The sequence below is a fragment of the Biomphalaria glabrata genome, chromosome 2, assembly GCF_947242115.1.
Source record: "Biomphalaria glabrata chromosome 2, xgBioGlab47.1, whole genome shotgun sequence".
Taxonomy (NCBI): Eukaryota; Metazoa; Mollusca; class Gastropoda; family Planorbidae; genus Biomphalaria; species Biomphalaria glabrata.
The window spans coordinates 22,234,709-22,251,347 of NC_074712.1; the positions used below are offsets into that span (position 1 = coordinate 22,234,709).

At 32.2% G+C, this 16,639-nt stretch overlaps 1 protein-coding gene across 1 annotated transcript; it reads left to right on the forward strand.

The window, feature by feature from the left end:
- Positions 1 to 1,636: 1,636 nt before the first annotated feature.
- Positions 1,637 to 13,935, forward strand: LOC106052010 (peptidyl-prolyl cis-trans isomerase-like). The gene is made up of 5 exons (XM_056019648.1): positions 1,637 to 1,829; positions 6,698 to 6,728; positions 7,311 to 7,496; positions 13,486 to 13,561; positions 13,676 to 13,935. The coding sequence occupies exons 1-5, from the start codon at positions 1,680 to 1,682 to the stop codon at positions 13,809 to 13,811; spliced, it is 579 nt and encodes a 192-aa protein (XP_055875623.1). The 5' UTR covers positions 1,637 to 1,679; the 3' UTR covers positions 13,812 to 13,935.
- Positions 13,936 to 16,639: the final 2,704 nt, after the last annotated feature.

Genomic DNA, 16,639 nt, shown 5'->3' on the forward strand with positions numbered 1-16,639 from the left:
TTAGTTGAACATCTATATAATTTAAGCTAATTATTGATATTTGAACCTATTCGTAAATTATATCACACCAAACTCTAATCTCAAATTAAATCATTAGTAAATATAAAATGAAAAAGGGTGGTTGGTGACTTTTTCTTTTGTATTTTAGTGATGAAATTACACTTTTTTTAAACAAAAAAAATGTCACTAATATAAGTTACTAGTGACATTTTATAAGTTCCTATATCTAGTCGCCCCACTCCCTATTCTATAATGTCAAATGCAATCATTAGCAATATGTATAGCGCTCCCCCAGACCCCATTGCTGGTAATAGCGGGAAATCTAAAATTTTTCCACTAACTCATGGAAGAACCTATTCTAGGGCACATTAATCGTCTTCCGAAAGAATGAAGGGTCAGATTGTAATAAAGATTATGTAGGCACACACACATAAATACATATTTTTAAAAAATTTCGCGGGGGGGGGGGGAGAAAAAAATCCCCCCGCCAAACCCCCCCCCCCCGAAAAAAATCCTGGCTACGCCCATGGCAGAAACTATTCACTACATTATACTAGACTCATCATGTAGGTCTTTATTTGATTCGGAGATTATTACATTAGAATCATCGTCATGTCTTTATTTATTTCTGCAAATATGTCCCCCTCCCAGCAGCATTAAGTATACGAATGTCACAAACAGATTTTTACTTATTATTCATTTTACATAGCATAGCTAAGGTTTTTGGGGCCAGAGGGGGGGGGGGTCTTGACCTCGTTAGGGGTCCATGCATTATACATCATGAAATTAGATAATGACGTAATATTTAATGTAAAAACGAATTTAGGACAGTCATTTGGAGTATTTTCACATTTGGACCACCTCCCTCACCCCAGCTACGCCACTGACGTATTATAAGATGATGTATCTATTCAAAACAAATGGAAATTCAGTTTGACAACAATTGCCTACCTCAGCATAAATGTGGACCTACTATAATAATAACAAATATATGCTCTAAATCTAAAATCTTAAGTAAGCTTACTAATGTAGGTAAATTTCTGCTTAGAAAACCTATCATTAAATCCAATATTTTTTTGAAACAATGAAAAAAAAAAGCCATACAATTTAATGCTAATACCTTTACTGTAGAGGAAGTTAGCTCTAATTTTTAAACAATAAATTTTAATGCTAGATTATAGATTTAGTATAAAAAGTACGAATTGGTAGCACAGCTTAGGAATTGGTGACCAGGATTTTTTAAACAATATTTTCAATCATTTTTTTAGCATCTTCGTGAATTTTTTGTTATTACATCGCATGATACATATTAATAGTTTAATAGAACTGGATTTTGAGGTATTAAAAAATTAAAAGAGTTAAAAATTAATGCAGCGGTTTATATGTTATAATTATGATTGTAGATAAATATTTTTTTTTCTTGAAAGTTAGCATATCTGCGTATAGTGCTTAATCCTTTTGTCCAAGATATGGCCTCTTAATCTCGTAAATGCTGAACATCCATACAGACATAGATTTTGATTTAAAGATTAATTCAATAATAATTACAAATTGAAACAAAATATAATCAAAACATGATTAAGAGGTTTAGTCTGAGCATCTTTTAATTTTCATATAAGATGCTAAGGCAACCTGGCATATATGTCGTTTGTGAAGTGGTTCGAGAGTAAGCACGTGTGATGCATTTTCGCGCTGGTGCCGGCTTTTCGCGTCTGTTTCCAGTGAAGATCACTTTTGTGCGTTACTTGTCTAGTCAAGCTGTCAAAATGACTCAGTGTTTTTTTGATATTTCCATTGGCAACCAGCCTGCTGGAAGAGTAGTATTTCAGGTAGCTTAGATGAAAGCTAAATTAGACAAGATCTAAATGAATTTCTAATTCTAGGCTTGATTATCTCAACTGTCTTTTAATTTATGATAGATATGACATACATATGTAATTAAACTTATTAAAGTTACTAGATCTAGATCTAAAATTAGATTTACTTTCTCATTTTTAAGCCAAGCCCCCCCCCCCCTTTTTTTTTTCCAAAAAAAAAAAAAAATGACATTTATGATTTAAAGGCGGCCACTATTCCCAACCAGCTTGGAATAGTTCAATAGCCCTTATAACCTTAAGCTGTAAGTGTAACTGTATTGCCATTCAACCGTGTCTAGCCTATATCCTATAAATAAAAATAATACTGGCTCAGAATAGATGTAACTAGGTATACATGTTCATGTAGAATCTACCTACTAAGGGGAAAAAAACAGAAAAGTGTATGTAGAAAAAAACTGAGATCGCATTTAAATTTTTTTTTTTTTTTTAAGTTATTTTGTTTGCACCAATACTCAAATACATACAGAAGTTAGGATAGAAAACAAAGGTTAATTTTTTTTTTCATATTAGATTCTAGATATCATGCTGGCCATAATTCTTCCAAGGTTTATTGCTGTAAGTCTTATGTGACGATTACAAAGACGAAAGTGGAAAATGCTATTTTTAACAAAGAAAATAATGGCCTTGGACAGTTTTGGTGATAGTCTACAGTACACTATACAGTACCAGTATAGTTTAGTACACTAGTAGATCTAGACTATATAGAATAGATAGATTCTAGATTATAGAGTAGTTTATTTAATCCTGACATTACATGAATTTGAACACTTGCTGTTTTTGTGGTCATTACATCTTTATTTTGGTATTTAATATTAAACTAGTGCGCTGTATAATGTGCTTGTCCATTTTTCACCCTAAGACTATATTTTTTGGTTGGCTAAGTCTATGCTAATGATTTATATAGATAGAATATAGAGGATTCAGCTATTTAGGCAAGAATACTATACTACAATTTACTACAAAAGATCATCTGTATTAGAAATTTATTAAATGAATAAAAACAAAAAACACAAACATTCAACACACATCTAATCATGCAAACATAAAAAGTCTAAATGTCGGTTTAGAAGTCACTATCCCAGTGACCTAATTTTAGTTCATATTTTTATTTTTTGTGTTCGTATGTATGCATAATTTGAAAACATCTTAATGATTTCATGTGAGTGGCTATGTCTAGGGATGTTACAATATCCTGTGACACGCCCCTTTTATTAAGTCAAAAAACTGTTTCGACTTTTTTCTGACATTTTTTAGACATACCTTAAAGGTGCACTTTTTTAACCTATTAATTTAATACTTCTCTGTAAAAGAGTTATAGTTTTTGATTGACCAATAAAAATGGCTTGCGGGAATGAAATTACGCTTTCCCACGTGGAGTAGGTGGTTACTTTTTATTAGACTTAAATAAATGTTCGATTTCCCTGTGTATAGTTTTAAAAGCTCAACATTCCCATGCCTTTTGACTCTCCAGTATTTTTCTGGCTAAATTTCAGTGCTTTACTTTTCACATAATTCTGTGCACTTTGGATGCTATTAATTTTTAATATTTAGCTTTTGAATCCAATGCTGGAGGCCATTGTTAACCATTGTAATTTTAGCCATCTTGTTTACATGCCAAGATAATAGTGATTGGTCATGTGACATCAAATAATTTTCTGATAGGTTGAATTATTATAGCAGTTAAAAAAAAAAACGTAGAATGAAATGATGTCAAAATGGCTGGCATTGATTTATTTCTGCAGTTACGCATTTTGAAATAGATGTAGATTTAGATCTAATGAGTATATAATATACAGCTTAGTGTTCAGATATTTTAATAACAATAAAGTTTCCTTTGAAACATGTTTTGGACTAGTTGATTAATATATAAGAAATGGCAAGCATATTTATTCAACACATTCAAATCTCCTCACATCGTGCCCATTGGTTGCTATAAGGACAAGCACACATAGAAATTTTTTTTTTCAACCAGGAATCATACATAATTCATATAAATTTAGAAGGCTCTTTCAAATCTACAACATATCAGACAACAAGATTCTTAAAATAATTTTTCTGCAAAAAATTGTAACATCCCTACTATGTCTGGAGAGATCTTAAAATTTAGTTAATATTAATATAGAATACTGAGTTCATTGATGCCAAAATATAGAGACTGTTTGAAATAAATTATGGCATGGTGTCTGGAATCAAATAATGTTTCAAATTTGTTTGAATTAAATTAAAACACATGGCATCTTTGACCTTAAATATAATAACAAATATAGGTTAGGGGTAGAAATATAAGTAGTCATCCTTATTCTCCTTTAACTAAAGATTTTGATACTTCATTTTCTTTTCTAAGTCAAAACATTTTCAAATAATGTGCTGTCAAAGTCAAACTTTGAAATTTTGGCCTATAGGTGTTTGAATAGCATAAACTACTCTAGATCTAGAAAAAATAAAAAAGTCAGGCTTTGTAAAGCCTAATATTCTGCATATATTCAAATAGTTTTTGTTTATCGTTCCCATTAGACAACAGTGTGAACAGTCTTTAACTTACTTGGTCTATCAATAATTGTTACCTCTCCACGTCTCAGTTCGTAAAAATGATGTCACATTTTTTTTTTGTGGTACAGTACTTGGTTGGCCAATAATTATTCTACTATTCCAATCTAGAAAAATATTGATTTAAATTACCAATATTTATGATATTCTACAATACTCTTGGTTTTAATTTTTTATCAATTGAAAAAAAACTAGATTATTCGAACTTAATAACACGCTAAGTCTTGTCATAGCACTAGAAAAACCCTATTAAGTAACTTCAGACTCAATCCGCAACATCTATGCTATAAAGTAGAAAGTAAGGCGTATGTATGTATCATGTATGTCCCACATAGAAATCAAAACCATTTCACCAATCTTGATAAAACTTGGCATAAAAGTTTCTTGGGTACTAACTGGGACTGCAGTGTATGTATTGTAGCCCTAAAACAAACTTAAGACCCTCAAAACAAAAAAAAAAGTTGACCAACTCTATAAAAGTATTGTAACTTAAAAACATGTTTCCTTGTGTCTCTACATGAACTTTGCCTTTACAATGAAAAAGAAGCAACATCAGAGTTGCCTACACTCTAAAAGAGAAATTTGTATTCTCAGAACTGGAAATGTATATTTTGAGGGGCAAATGTGTATTTTCCTAAATAAAAAAATATACTCAGGAAAGACTATAAAATTAAATCATTCAAGCACATAACAACACAAAAGTTAACACAGTATAAACTTGTATACAAGACATTTTGTACATTTGTCAAAATAAACACCTTTAGTCTTTGCCTAAGACTTTTCTAGACTATGTTAGAATGAAAACGTTCTTGTAATTTGGCAATGATCTTATATGCCTGTAGTGTACTTCACATTCCATAATAGCGGCAACAGAAAATTTAGCTGGATCAGTGACATCTAGTTTTATAAAAGTAATTTTGTTTATATGCAATTTCTTTACAAGGTATCCAGACACTGGAAATATTTTTATTTCACTCAGATTTTTGTCTTCCAGACTTTTTTGCAGAGTTAGCAATGAAAGCTCTACAATCACTAATAACAAATAGATAATCCTAATTAGTCATTGAACTTGTTTCTAATATAAAAAAGCTTGGCTATTGAGTCTGCCTTAAATGCCCCTGATTTCATCCTTAGAATTTAGGTCCTCATAAGTAATGGAACCTAGCTAGTCGCTAGTGACTATAACAGTAGCTACCACATAAGATACATTATGCAAGTTAGGGAACATCAGTTTGATTCCCTTTATCAAGCTAAAAGAGATATTAATCTCAACCAAATATTTCTTCTCACTTTCATCTCAAAAAATCAAATCCAGATCTAGAATAGATCTAGATCTGTAAGCAGCATCATTTAACAGTTGATTGTTTTTTAATGTGCATATTTTAACAATCCCATAGAATGGACCTCATTCACCAATCGTAAACAAACAACATTTAGCCACGTGGTGCTCTCTCTTCTATATAATTTACGATCTCATGTTTAATTCATGATGGTTGTCACGTGACAGTTTTTTCATTGTTTTATCAATAAGATCACGTGACTAAATGATGTTTCTTTACGATTGGTGAATGAGGTCCATTGTAGGCTCTATGGTATGTAAGATACTAGATCTAGACCTGTACAAAGTTAGCTTAGAACAGCCAATTTTGCCCCTTTTTTATTTTAGATTCCATAAATCATTAAATGATAAGAAACTGCTGCTTTTGAGTAGATTTAATTTTAGATCTAGTTACAGATATGTAGACTAATCTAGAGCCTTGAGTTTTTGAGCTACCTCTTGTACTAGTGATTAGATCTAGACCTACATCTAGCCAGTAGTCTTATACTAAGTCTATTACACACCTGGTCACATCTAGAACTAGATCTAGAATGTAGACTAGAATTAGATTTAGATCTATATCTAAATCTAGAAAAATCTAGATATATTTAGATTACACAATTAGATATAGATCTCAATTCTAAATCTAGATCTAGTAAGGTTACTGGTCCTCTTTTTTTTTTTTTTGGTTGTTTTCTCATTTTTATTTTGATCTGGAAGTGGACATTTGTCATACCCGTATTAGTTTTTTATTTTTTTTTTTAAATCCCTGTGAAATTACTGTTCTGAAAACAGTTTAATGACTAAATCCAATCCCTTCCATAAACCACTATTTTTAATTTTCTAGTTTCAGGTTAGTAACCTTTACTAGTTTACCATGCTTTTGTCCAGCTTTTCTATAAAAAAAAAACAAAAAAAAAAACAATTTTTTGTTTTTACTTTTTTCCATTCCCAGCTCTATGATAAAGATGTCCCAAAGACAGCAGGTAAAAATATTTGAATTATATACATTTAATTTTTTTTCTATTATTTACAATTATTAATATTTGGCACAGCATTACTGTTTTAATGTATCTAAAGTGGATAAAATCATCAAAGATATACTACTATGGTAAAGTACTTGGGGATTGTTGGTTTTGGGCATTATGTGCCAAGTGTGCTATCATTTGTTTATTATAGAAAATGTACAAGTTTAGAGGGTGAGTCAGAGTATTACAAAATCTAAATCCTCTGTCCTCTAAATGACCACTTCTCCCCACAACCTCCTACCCCGTTATTCCTTAGTCTTAATAACACAAATTAACTGCATGCACACCATTTACCCTGTTTTTCTTTCTTTGTCCACAACTCCCTCCCTTCCTTTTCTAAATTCCTTTTTGTTACCCACTCAACCCTATGGATGGTGTTTGAAAAGATAGATGAAAAATTTAATTTTCACTTTGCTTGTCAGTATTTTCATCATTGGAAAGCCACAAAATGGCTTTAGAATGACAGGAATGTCTTATTGCGTATCTGTACTATACATTATATGAGATGAACACAATTCTCACTCAAAATAAATGTTTTAGCCAATTTCAAGGCACTTTGCACTGGGGAGAAAGGATTTGGATTTAAGGATTCCAAATTTCACAGAATCATTCCTGGATTCATGTGCCAAGGTGGTGATTTTACACGGGGAGATGGTACTGGTGGAAAAAGCATCTATGGTGAAAAGTTTGCTGATGAAAACTTTGTCAAGAAACACATAAAAGAAGGTAAGTCTTTAACATTGTCAATGCTTTTTAACTTCACGTGTAATATAATTTACTGCCTGTAGAAATACTTGCTACCTATATCATAGTTTTTTAGCAAATTCAGTCTGAAGTGGATGATGTCGTTGTAGACCAGAACATTGAAAGTGTAAAGGTTCAGTTTACAACAGAAGTAGAGAGAAATAGAATGTCAATTAGCTTACATCTTTCATCATTATCAATTTTAAAAAAAAAATTGAATCATTTATTTTGGAAACTTTTTGTTGATTGAGCCTAAGTTTTGCACATAAACCTGTGCTGTATGACAACACATATTATTAAACTTTCAGAAAGATGACTTCTATTTTTTATATTATACATTTTTTTAAGTTATGAGAGCAGCCATTTTTATTTTCCATTCATTTAGATGTTATATGTGTAGATCTAGATCTATATGTTTATCCTTGACATTTGTTGTGTAACTGGTTAGCTCAGTTGGTTAGATCCTCATGCTAAAAATGTGAATGTTATGGGTTTGATCCCCATGTGGACCTTTTTATGTACTGTTTTCCAATGACCCTATGGGCTTAATGGTTTTCATCTCTTTGAGACTGGTTGCTCAGACCAAATTAAGATTACACACACTCATATATGTACCGTATGTAAAGTGTAAATAGGCAGGAAAAAGTAGTATTTTAGTTCATAAATAAATTGAGGGGTGGGGCACACTCTTTCTTCTGCAATCAATAAAAAAGATTGCAGACACCAGAACCTATACAAGTTTAAAGGGGTCATCTACTTTGAAAACTTTTTTTTTTTGTTTTTAACATTTTAGGCTTTTTAATGTATTCAAATGATGTATTTGATCATAGGAACACATAATATGCCTTTAAAAAATATTATTTTAATGAAATTCAACTTTTTTTCATCATAAAGGGGGGTCAAGGGGTCAAATCATGTCATTTCTAAGAATGTGTTTCTGAAATAACCATTAAAGCTACAGGTCTGAAATTTGGTACATTGATAGACACCCTATCTCCTTATAGGATGACAATGAGACATTGTGAAAAATGTATATAGATTTTTTAAAATAAATTTTTAAATTTTACCCTCTTCTGCGGACAGCGTTTTTAGCCATTGTAACCAATTAAAATGTCCTTTACTCTTTTCTTGTAAACATTTTATGACATTTTCTATTGTCATCCTGTGCTAAGACCATATTTAAACATGTATACCAAATATTATTATAATTAAACTGATAGTTTTTGAGAAAAGTGATTCTTAAGATCACATACCCATGTAAAATAGACATTTTGAGAAAAACAAAAAGAGTTTCAATGAGTGAGAAAAACAAGATATGTATGTATATTGTTCGGAAAGATGTTTTATTTAGCTCATGTAACATTTAGGAATAGAAGCAAACATAGAATTTATTAAAATATTGTTAAGTTTTATTTTAGATAGCTTCTCTAATACCCCCCCCCCCCCCCCCCCCCCCGGCGCAAAAAAAAAATTCACCTGAAGACATAATTTTTCCAGACATTATTGTAATCCCCAAAACAACTAAAAATCAAGATAAAGTATCCCTTAATTATAAATACATGCAAATAATAAGTAAATAAATAGTTAAAATATAATTAATATGAAAATGGTTGTGGTTTACACAAGAAGTTTTTCAAAGTTGAAAAAAAATTACCTACACCAGTTCAAATAATTTGGAATCTAGTCTTTCTCAGGTTTCAGGCCTGCATTTTTTTCATAAGCACCTAATGTTATTTGTACTCATACTAGAGGTTTGATAAAGAGTACACACAATAATAAATCCAGTAAATAGAATGGCACCAGTATTTGAAAACAAATGCAACTTTAATTGTGGAGTGCAGTGCCTTTATAGTAGATAGTCCTTCATTGTAATATGATATGGCTTTTTATATATAGCCATTGAGCTGATAATGCACATATGTATGCTGTGCAGTATAAATGTTATACATGGTAAGAAATGCTGATATAATGTGACATGGCGAGACTGCTGTACAACAACAGAAAAACTCTGGTCCTTATTTATGTTGAAACAGTAGCTGATGATAAATTGGTTCACCAGGAACCATGCAGTGCTTGATGATGAATCTTGTAATGAAATAGGTAGAACTTTATAAGGATGTAAGAGTCTTTGTAGCTTGAGGTGGTGGTCAACAACAGCATTCAACGAGAAAAGAATCCCAGGTTGTTAACATGATATAGATCCAGGTCTATAAAGTGGAAATTATTGCTATATTTGTGATAAGCAGTATGTGATGTGGTGTTTGATTATGAAGTACTTCTATGTCATACTGCAGTATTTAGGCAGCTTTCAGACAGGTTAGATGGTTGACGAGGTACTAGTATGTGGCGATGTTTTCTTCCAACTAGAGGAAGCGTCACTGTACCCTGCATGTGTTGTTTTGATCTGTTGATATAAAGAAAATGAAAATATAAATTAAATAACCTATTATGAAAATATTCAAATGATAAATATAGCATTAGCAGACCTGCGTATTCGTTACGCAAATACGCATTTAACCCGTCGCGTTACGTATTTCGTATCCTTTTTTTCCCCCTCTCTTGACTAGCTTACAAGCGGTCACGGAGGTCACGCTAAGCCGTCCTGTTGGGCTGGAAGGGGGGGGGGGGTAACAGAAAAGGTGGGGGAACACATTGTGTCCAGATCTATACGTTGATTAGATTTAGTCTAGAAATGAAGAACGCAAGAGTGAGGGAGTGGCGGGTTGGTACCGTCAGTTAGCTGATACAAACGGTGACCAACGTGACTTTTTTTTTTTTTGTAAGTTCATTAGTAGAAATTAAAGGGTAACTCCGATGGTAAGAAAATTATGATTTTTTTGTGCTGTTTCGACCTAACATTGGTTGACATGGAAAAAGTGATGAGAGAGCTTGACGCTGGCTCAGCCGGCGAGACACACCCCCAAGGTCAAAAGTTAAAAAGTTGGAATTGAGTTTCGTAGACGATAGATCTACTTATTAAATAAGAAATTTAATAGTAGATCTAGTATTCGTAGTAAATTTCTAGCTCACAAATCTGATTTCATTCATATTTATGAACTTCAGTTGTTTAAAATGTCTCAGTAGTATCATTAATTGAATTCTTTGGCCTGGAAATCCAATGTATTGTTGGTACTGCACCTGGTATTAACTTCAATTTTTTTTTTAAATCCCATTTCCACAGCAATGAAGTTGCTGAAACAGCTTCTCTCAAAATGGTTTGAGCATAAACAGGAATTAGCTAATGCCTTTGTAAAATATTTGCTCTTCAGGCGAATAAATTTTCCCCATTTTCCCTTTAAAACTTCATCTCTTGGAAACAAATGAAAAGAGACACTAATTTCTGTATCAGCATACTTGCTGATTTTATCTTTGTGATTGGAACCACTGCAACAAGCTGAAGAACAGTATTTAATTTTCTTCAAGTAGAAATAGAGGTTTATAAACAATGACCGATTATAAATCAACGTGGAGACTAGATCTAGCTGTGAAGCGTAACAATAAATGCGATCCGATAGGTCTAGATCTAGACTAGAGAGTTTATCGGTTATATAGGTCTAGATCTATATTTAGCCAGCACCCTTGTGACGTCACGTTTTTAAAAACTAAAAACATCTCGCAGAACCCCGTTTTTTTGGGGGCGTGGAGAATTTTCTGTCTAATTTATTAAATATAAAATTTTTCGAGCATTTAAATAAAAAATGATATAATGTTTACTATTACAACTTTTTACGCAGAATTTAAATATGTCAATAACTAAAATTTGAAAAACTATCGGAGTTTCCCTTTAATTATGTTGAATCCCTGATTCCCGTATTCATTTGTATAGAAAAAAATATCGAAGTGCTATCGATTCAAAACACATTGAGTGACATTGTAGATATCAAGTCTAGATCTAGAATCTAGATAACTTGTTATACAGGAATAGATCCACGGCATCGGTAACACTTCAGCCCAGATCTAGAGTAGATTAGTAGATTATATTCATTATAAATTATATAGACATAGATCCAGATCTAGTCTAGATATCATCTCTATTGTATTGTCGTATTGATCTAGATTTAGATTGTAGATCTAATCATGACATCGAGATCTAATATTATATATATATTATATATATATATATATGACAAAATAGTGGATCGGTGTTACGCATTCTGGTGCCAAAATACGCATTTTGACCATCAGCGTTAGGCATTTGGACTTTTTTGGTAGGCAGGTCTGCATTAGTGTTATTTACTCAATATATAATCAAGAACTAAAAAAAATGAATGGACAAAACTTTTTTTTCTTACCTACAATTCCCAATGTGTGTAGATCTAATGTCTATATCCTTGTAACAGATTAGATAGATCATTACTTCTAATTGTAGTCAAGAGAACCTGAGACTGGAAAAAAAAAAGGAAAAAGTTATTGTATGTATGCCATTGTAGCCGAGTAAAATTTAGATCTAGAAATCTAGTAGTAAATAAATCTTAGTAAATCTACACTAGCAGGACTCACTCATAACTCATTTATTCACTACTCAGACTATTTATTCTTGAGTCATCAGTTATTTTAGATCTAGAATTAGAAAAAGCAACAACTAGATCTAGACTATATTAGATGTATAGATCTAGATCTAATATCTATTCTAGAATCTAATCTTCTCTTCTGCAGTGGATACGATCTTACTGCTCATGAAATGGAGATCTAGATCTAGAGTAATCTAGACTAAAGTAGACAAGATAGATGATAGAGATAGACCTATATAGATCTAAAACGAAATCAAGTTTCTAAATCTATTTTATAGAACTAGATCAATCCAAATACTAAGGCATCTAGAATATGAATCTAGATCTATCTAGATCTAGTAGGATAGCCTTAGCCTTAGACTAGCCTCAAGCCCAAGTCAAAGTGTAGTAACTAAAACTAGATCTAGTTCGGCCTAAACACTGAATATGTGCTTGTCCGACCCCTAGATCTATGTTTTTATGATAATGCTATATCTAGATCTATAAAAAAATATTAGGAAACATGTACTTACCATAAATAATAATGGCAAAGATAGCATACAATATCCAAAAGGGTCTTCTATCGATTCACGGACGCCATCATTGTTGCTGTAAACATCGGAACCACATGGCCGGAAGGAACCAATCAAAATCGTTTATTTCATAAATACACATCATGATCCAATCGGATTTGAATAGAGATACGTGTAGTGGTCTAGTTTGAACTAGTTTTAAGGCTAAGGTTATTTTTAGATGAATGAGTCATTGAAATGGACTTGTAGAGCTGACTGTAGGCTTTTCAAAGACACCAAACATGACCCACTTTTATGGCAGGCTTCACGGTAATCGGCATCGTAAAACGGCGATTTTTTTCAACATTTAGAGCAAAATTAGCTTACCCCTACCCCTTTCTAACTCATTTTTTACATTAAAATACCTTTATTTTAGTGATTTTAGCTAAACTATATCATTTATAAGATGTTATTCTAACATAATATGCAACTTTTGAAAAATCGATTTTTTTAATGAAAAATGATTATTTTTGACCCGTTGACCCCTTAAATGCCATCAAAATTGTTAAAACAGAGACAATAATTGTAGTACATGGAAACGTTTTAAAAATTTAAACTGTAAAGAAAAGAATCTGTTTTGCCAGTTATGTCTCATCTTATATTACAGACGCTACTTCGGAAAAGAAGATAATTACGTCATGCGCATTTTATGTGCCAATCTAGTCATGCATGTTAATCAATGACTAAATTTGGTTTTCCTGTGATATTTATATCTATAGTAATTAGAATTGTTACAAAAATTATGAGAAAAAAAAAACATGTAAAGTTAACTGTATTGTTGATGTCTGTATAATATGTGATGTCATCTTGATATATACAAAACAAACAAAAAAAAACTGCAACTCCCAAGACTATAGGCTAAACATACCATCAAGAGGTTTTTTCTAAAGAATTTTTTTTTTGTTACAGGTTTGTTGTCTATGGCTAATGCTGGTCCAAACACCAATGGATCACAGTTTTTTATCACAACTGCTAAAACTTCATGGTGAGTTTTTTTTTTTTTTTTCCCTCATTTTGTGCTGTCACTAAAGTTTTATGTATAGTTATAAATGTATTGGCTATGTTGGTCGAAGATAAAATTTCTATTTCTCATTTGTAGGTTGGACAACAAACATGTTGTGTTTGGTGAAGTAGTCTCAGGATACAATGAAGTGGTGAAAAAGATGGAGTCTGTTGGTTCACAGGCTGGCAAGCCAACAAAACCAGTTACAATTACAAACTGTGGAGTTTTGTAATTTCTTAGCCCCTTGACCAAAATTTTTACTACTGTTGTTAGCTGCATTTGTATGTTTTCTGTGGCATATGCTGGGGTCATTTTCATGACTTGTTTGAAATCAAATACTTTTGTTTCTTGTTTTTTTTTTAAGATTAAAAAAAAAAAAGACATAATTTGGCTTTAGCTTTCGATGTTATTTATAGTAATGCAGTAATTATTTTTATTTGGAAATTCATTGCCTTACATTAGGTTGTGACACCCGAGTGGAAAAAATGCACTTTTCCAAAATAAATAAATAATACCAACTTAAAAATGTGACAAGATCATAAAGCATAGGAATGGTTGAAAAAAAAATATTCTTAATGGGGAAAAAAATCAATATTGAAGCATTCAAATTTGGATCATTTTTGGCAGTCGGACTTAAGGTATAGATGGTAAAACAGAGGAACATCTTGCACTTATTGCTTACTATTGCATTGTTTCTAGCAAAGTAAAAGTTGGTATATGGTGGCGAATTGAAGGAGACTTTAGGATTGTGGAAATGTTATCCTAATATGACCCAGTGCTGAAATAATACCTTATAAGGGAGCCACGCAAAAAAAAAGTTACTTTCCAAGCTGGTACCAAACCACAGAGTTAATGTTTTAGCAAACCACTTTAGGGATATACTTATCAGAGACATAAATGCTGCAAGGTACTATGGTATCTTGTATTACAGCACACCTAACATAGATGTAAGATATATTAACAGTAGCAATGGTCATGTTCAAATGGCAGAAATATTTTGGTGGACCAAAAGCTGATGGTAGCAGTTCTGGTAATTTAAAACGCTGGATTGCTATGATGAGCTCAGGGACATGGTCATGCAGCAACAATGTCAGGAATTCATGAAGAAGTGCAGGCAGTATTAATGAAGAACAGAAAAGAAACTTGACTGGATGTGTACACCGTTTATTTTAGCTATTTGCTCAAATTTTTCAATCAGAACATTACATTTTTTCGTTTTTTTGTTGTTTTTTTTTAGCAAAAACGTTTTCTTTCTTTACCGCTATTACCAATCGATGGGATATTTTAATGAATGATAGAGTGTCATAGGAACAACTCGCTGGTGTGCTCATCGTGTTGCTGTTAGACTCACGAAAGTGTGACGGCGAAAATCTTTGCTATCGCTCTGAAAATACAAACATTAGAGGCACAGCACAAAGACAACTATGCGAATACATGCATACCTTGATTTGTTTGGCTTTCTTGTTGGCAGATGTACTGAGAAAAAAAGGGTAAATAAAACACAAGAGTAGGCTCTTTGTACATAAAGTGGTGGCTAAGCTCGAGCACTTCAACATTGACTACGAAATGTGTCACAAGTTAGCTCAAAATGTTATTTGAGATTACTTTTGTCTAATCAAACTAGCATGTTATTGCAACAGAAAAATAAGTTTGAACACTATGAAAATATCAGGAAAGTAAATCTGAAGATGCCGGATTCCAATAGAGAACACGAGGTTTATGCTGAGTGCAGACAAGATCTGTGAACTAGAAATCTACTGGCAGCATAGTTTTGAAGGACGTCAACGAATCTCAACCAGCCTTAGATTGAAGCCTTGAACTGTTTCTTGCCAAATGATTGTCTACGTGGTATGCCTACGTGGCGTCATGTGAAAGAAGCTTTTCAAAACTAAAGTTAATAACTTTTGAAAAACGAATTTCAAATCAAGCGATTCTGTCCATTGAAAACGAAGTCGCACAATATATTGAATTTAAAGTTATTTATAAGTTTTCAAATTTGAAATCCTGAAAAGGAAATTTAAGTTTTTATTTTCTAAAAAATTGTACACTTTTAAATGTTGGATTAAAAAAAATAAATCATTTCAAGTTTTTGTACCGATCTAGACACTTTTCATATCGTTGCATTTTTTTCAGTAGTCGACTTCAGGAAACTAGCCACTATAATGTAACTATAATGTTCACAAGTTTCCGTTAGGAGCTCTTTAAAGTTTACTAAGGAAAGCTTGTTCAGTTGATGTTTCATTTGTTTCTAATTTAAAAATCTTAGATGTTAATCTTTGTAATATTTAACGATAAAATGCAAAAAAAAAAAAAAAAAAAATTAAAAAATAATCGACACTAATTTTAACGTGTAACAGTAATCAACTAACTGGATTATTGCGCAAAAAAGAACTAACGCTGGGGGGGGGGGGGTGACACTCATCCTAGTGACGCCACTGTATAGATAGATAGATATAGTAGCTTAAGGAGTTTTATGAAAAATGTTCATTCGGTTTGTGTTTTAGAATTATACAGACCTGGTTGTTCCAATCTTTAGTTGTAAAAGAACATGTAACTTTGCCTTTCGTTATTTACATTGATTAAAAGTACCGGTCATAAAAGAGTGTAGTTGATTGGGAGGAGCATTTGTAATTAGTTAAAAAAAAATACAGCGGCAGACAATAAAAAAACTAAATTTAAGTATCGTTCTACCATAGACTTGATTACTCTGGTTTCATTAGGACAATAATGGTTTTATGTATGTACAAGAATTAAGTTAATTAAATTTGCACCATAATAATACCAGGTTCTTTAGTTCCTAAGATATAACACCATTTCAGTTACCAAAATTGACAGACCAGACCACTGTAAGTTAAAACCCTAGTACTTTGTTCTGACAAGCATCTGCTTGTAGAGTACTTCTTCGGTTACTGGGGTATTTGGGATTCCTATTTATAATGCTAAACTCAACTGTCTCTCTATATACATGGTTCCGTCTCGGAAGACCTTGGATGCGCCCAGATAAATGTTTCTCGTGCTGCTGATGTGATCCATAAGAACGCTTTGCATTACATTTGGCAC

Excerpts from the sequence above, each read along its gene's own strand:
- LOC106052010 (XM_056019648.1), top strand. The coding sequence starts at position 1,680 with ATGCATTTTCGCGCTGGTGCCGGCTTTTCGCGTCTGTTTCCAGTGAAG. Across the intron at positions 1,830-6,697 it reads CTGGAAGAGTAGTATTTCAG|CTCTATGATAAAGATGTCCC; the intron begins GTAGCTTAGATG and ends TTCCATTCCCAG. Across the intron at positions 6,729-7,310 it reads AGATGTCCCAAAGACAGCAG|CCAATTTCAAGGCACTTTGC; the intron begins GTAAAAATATTT and ends TAAATGTTTTAG.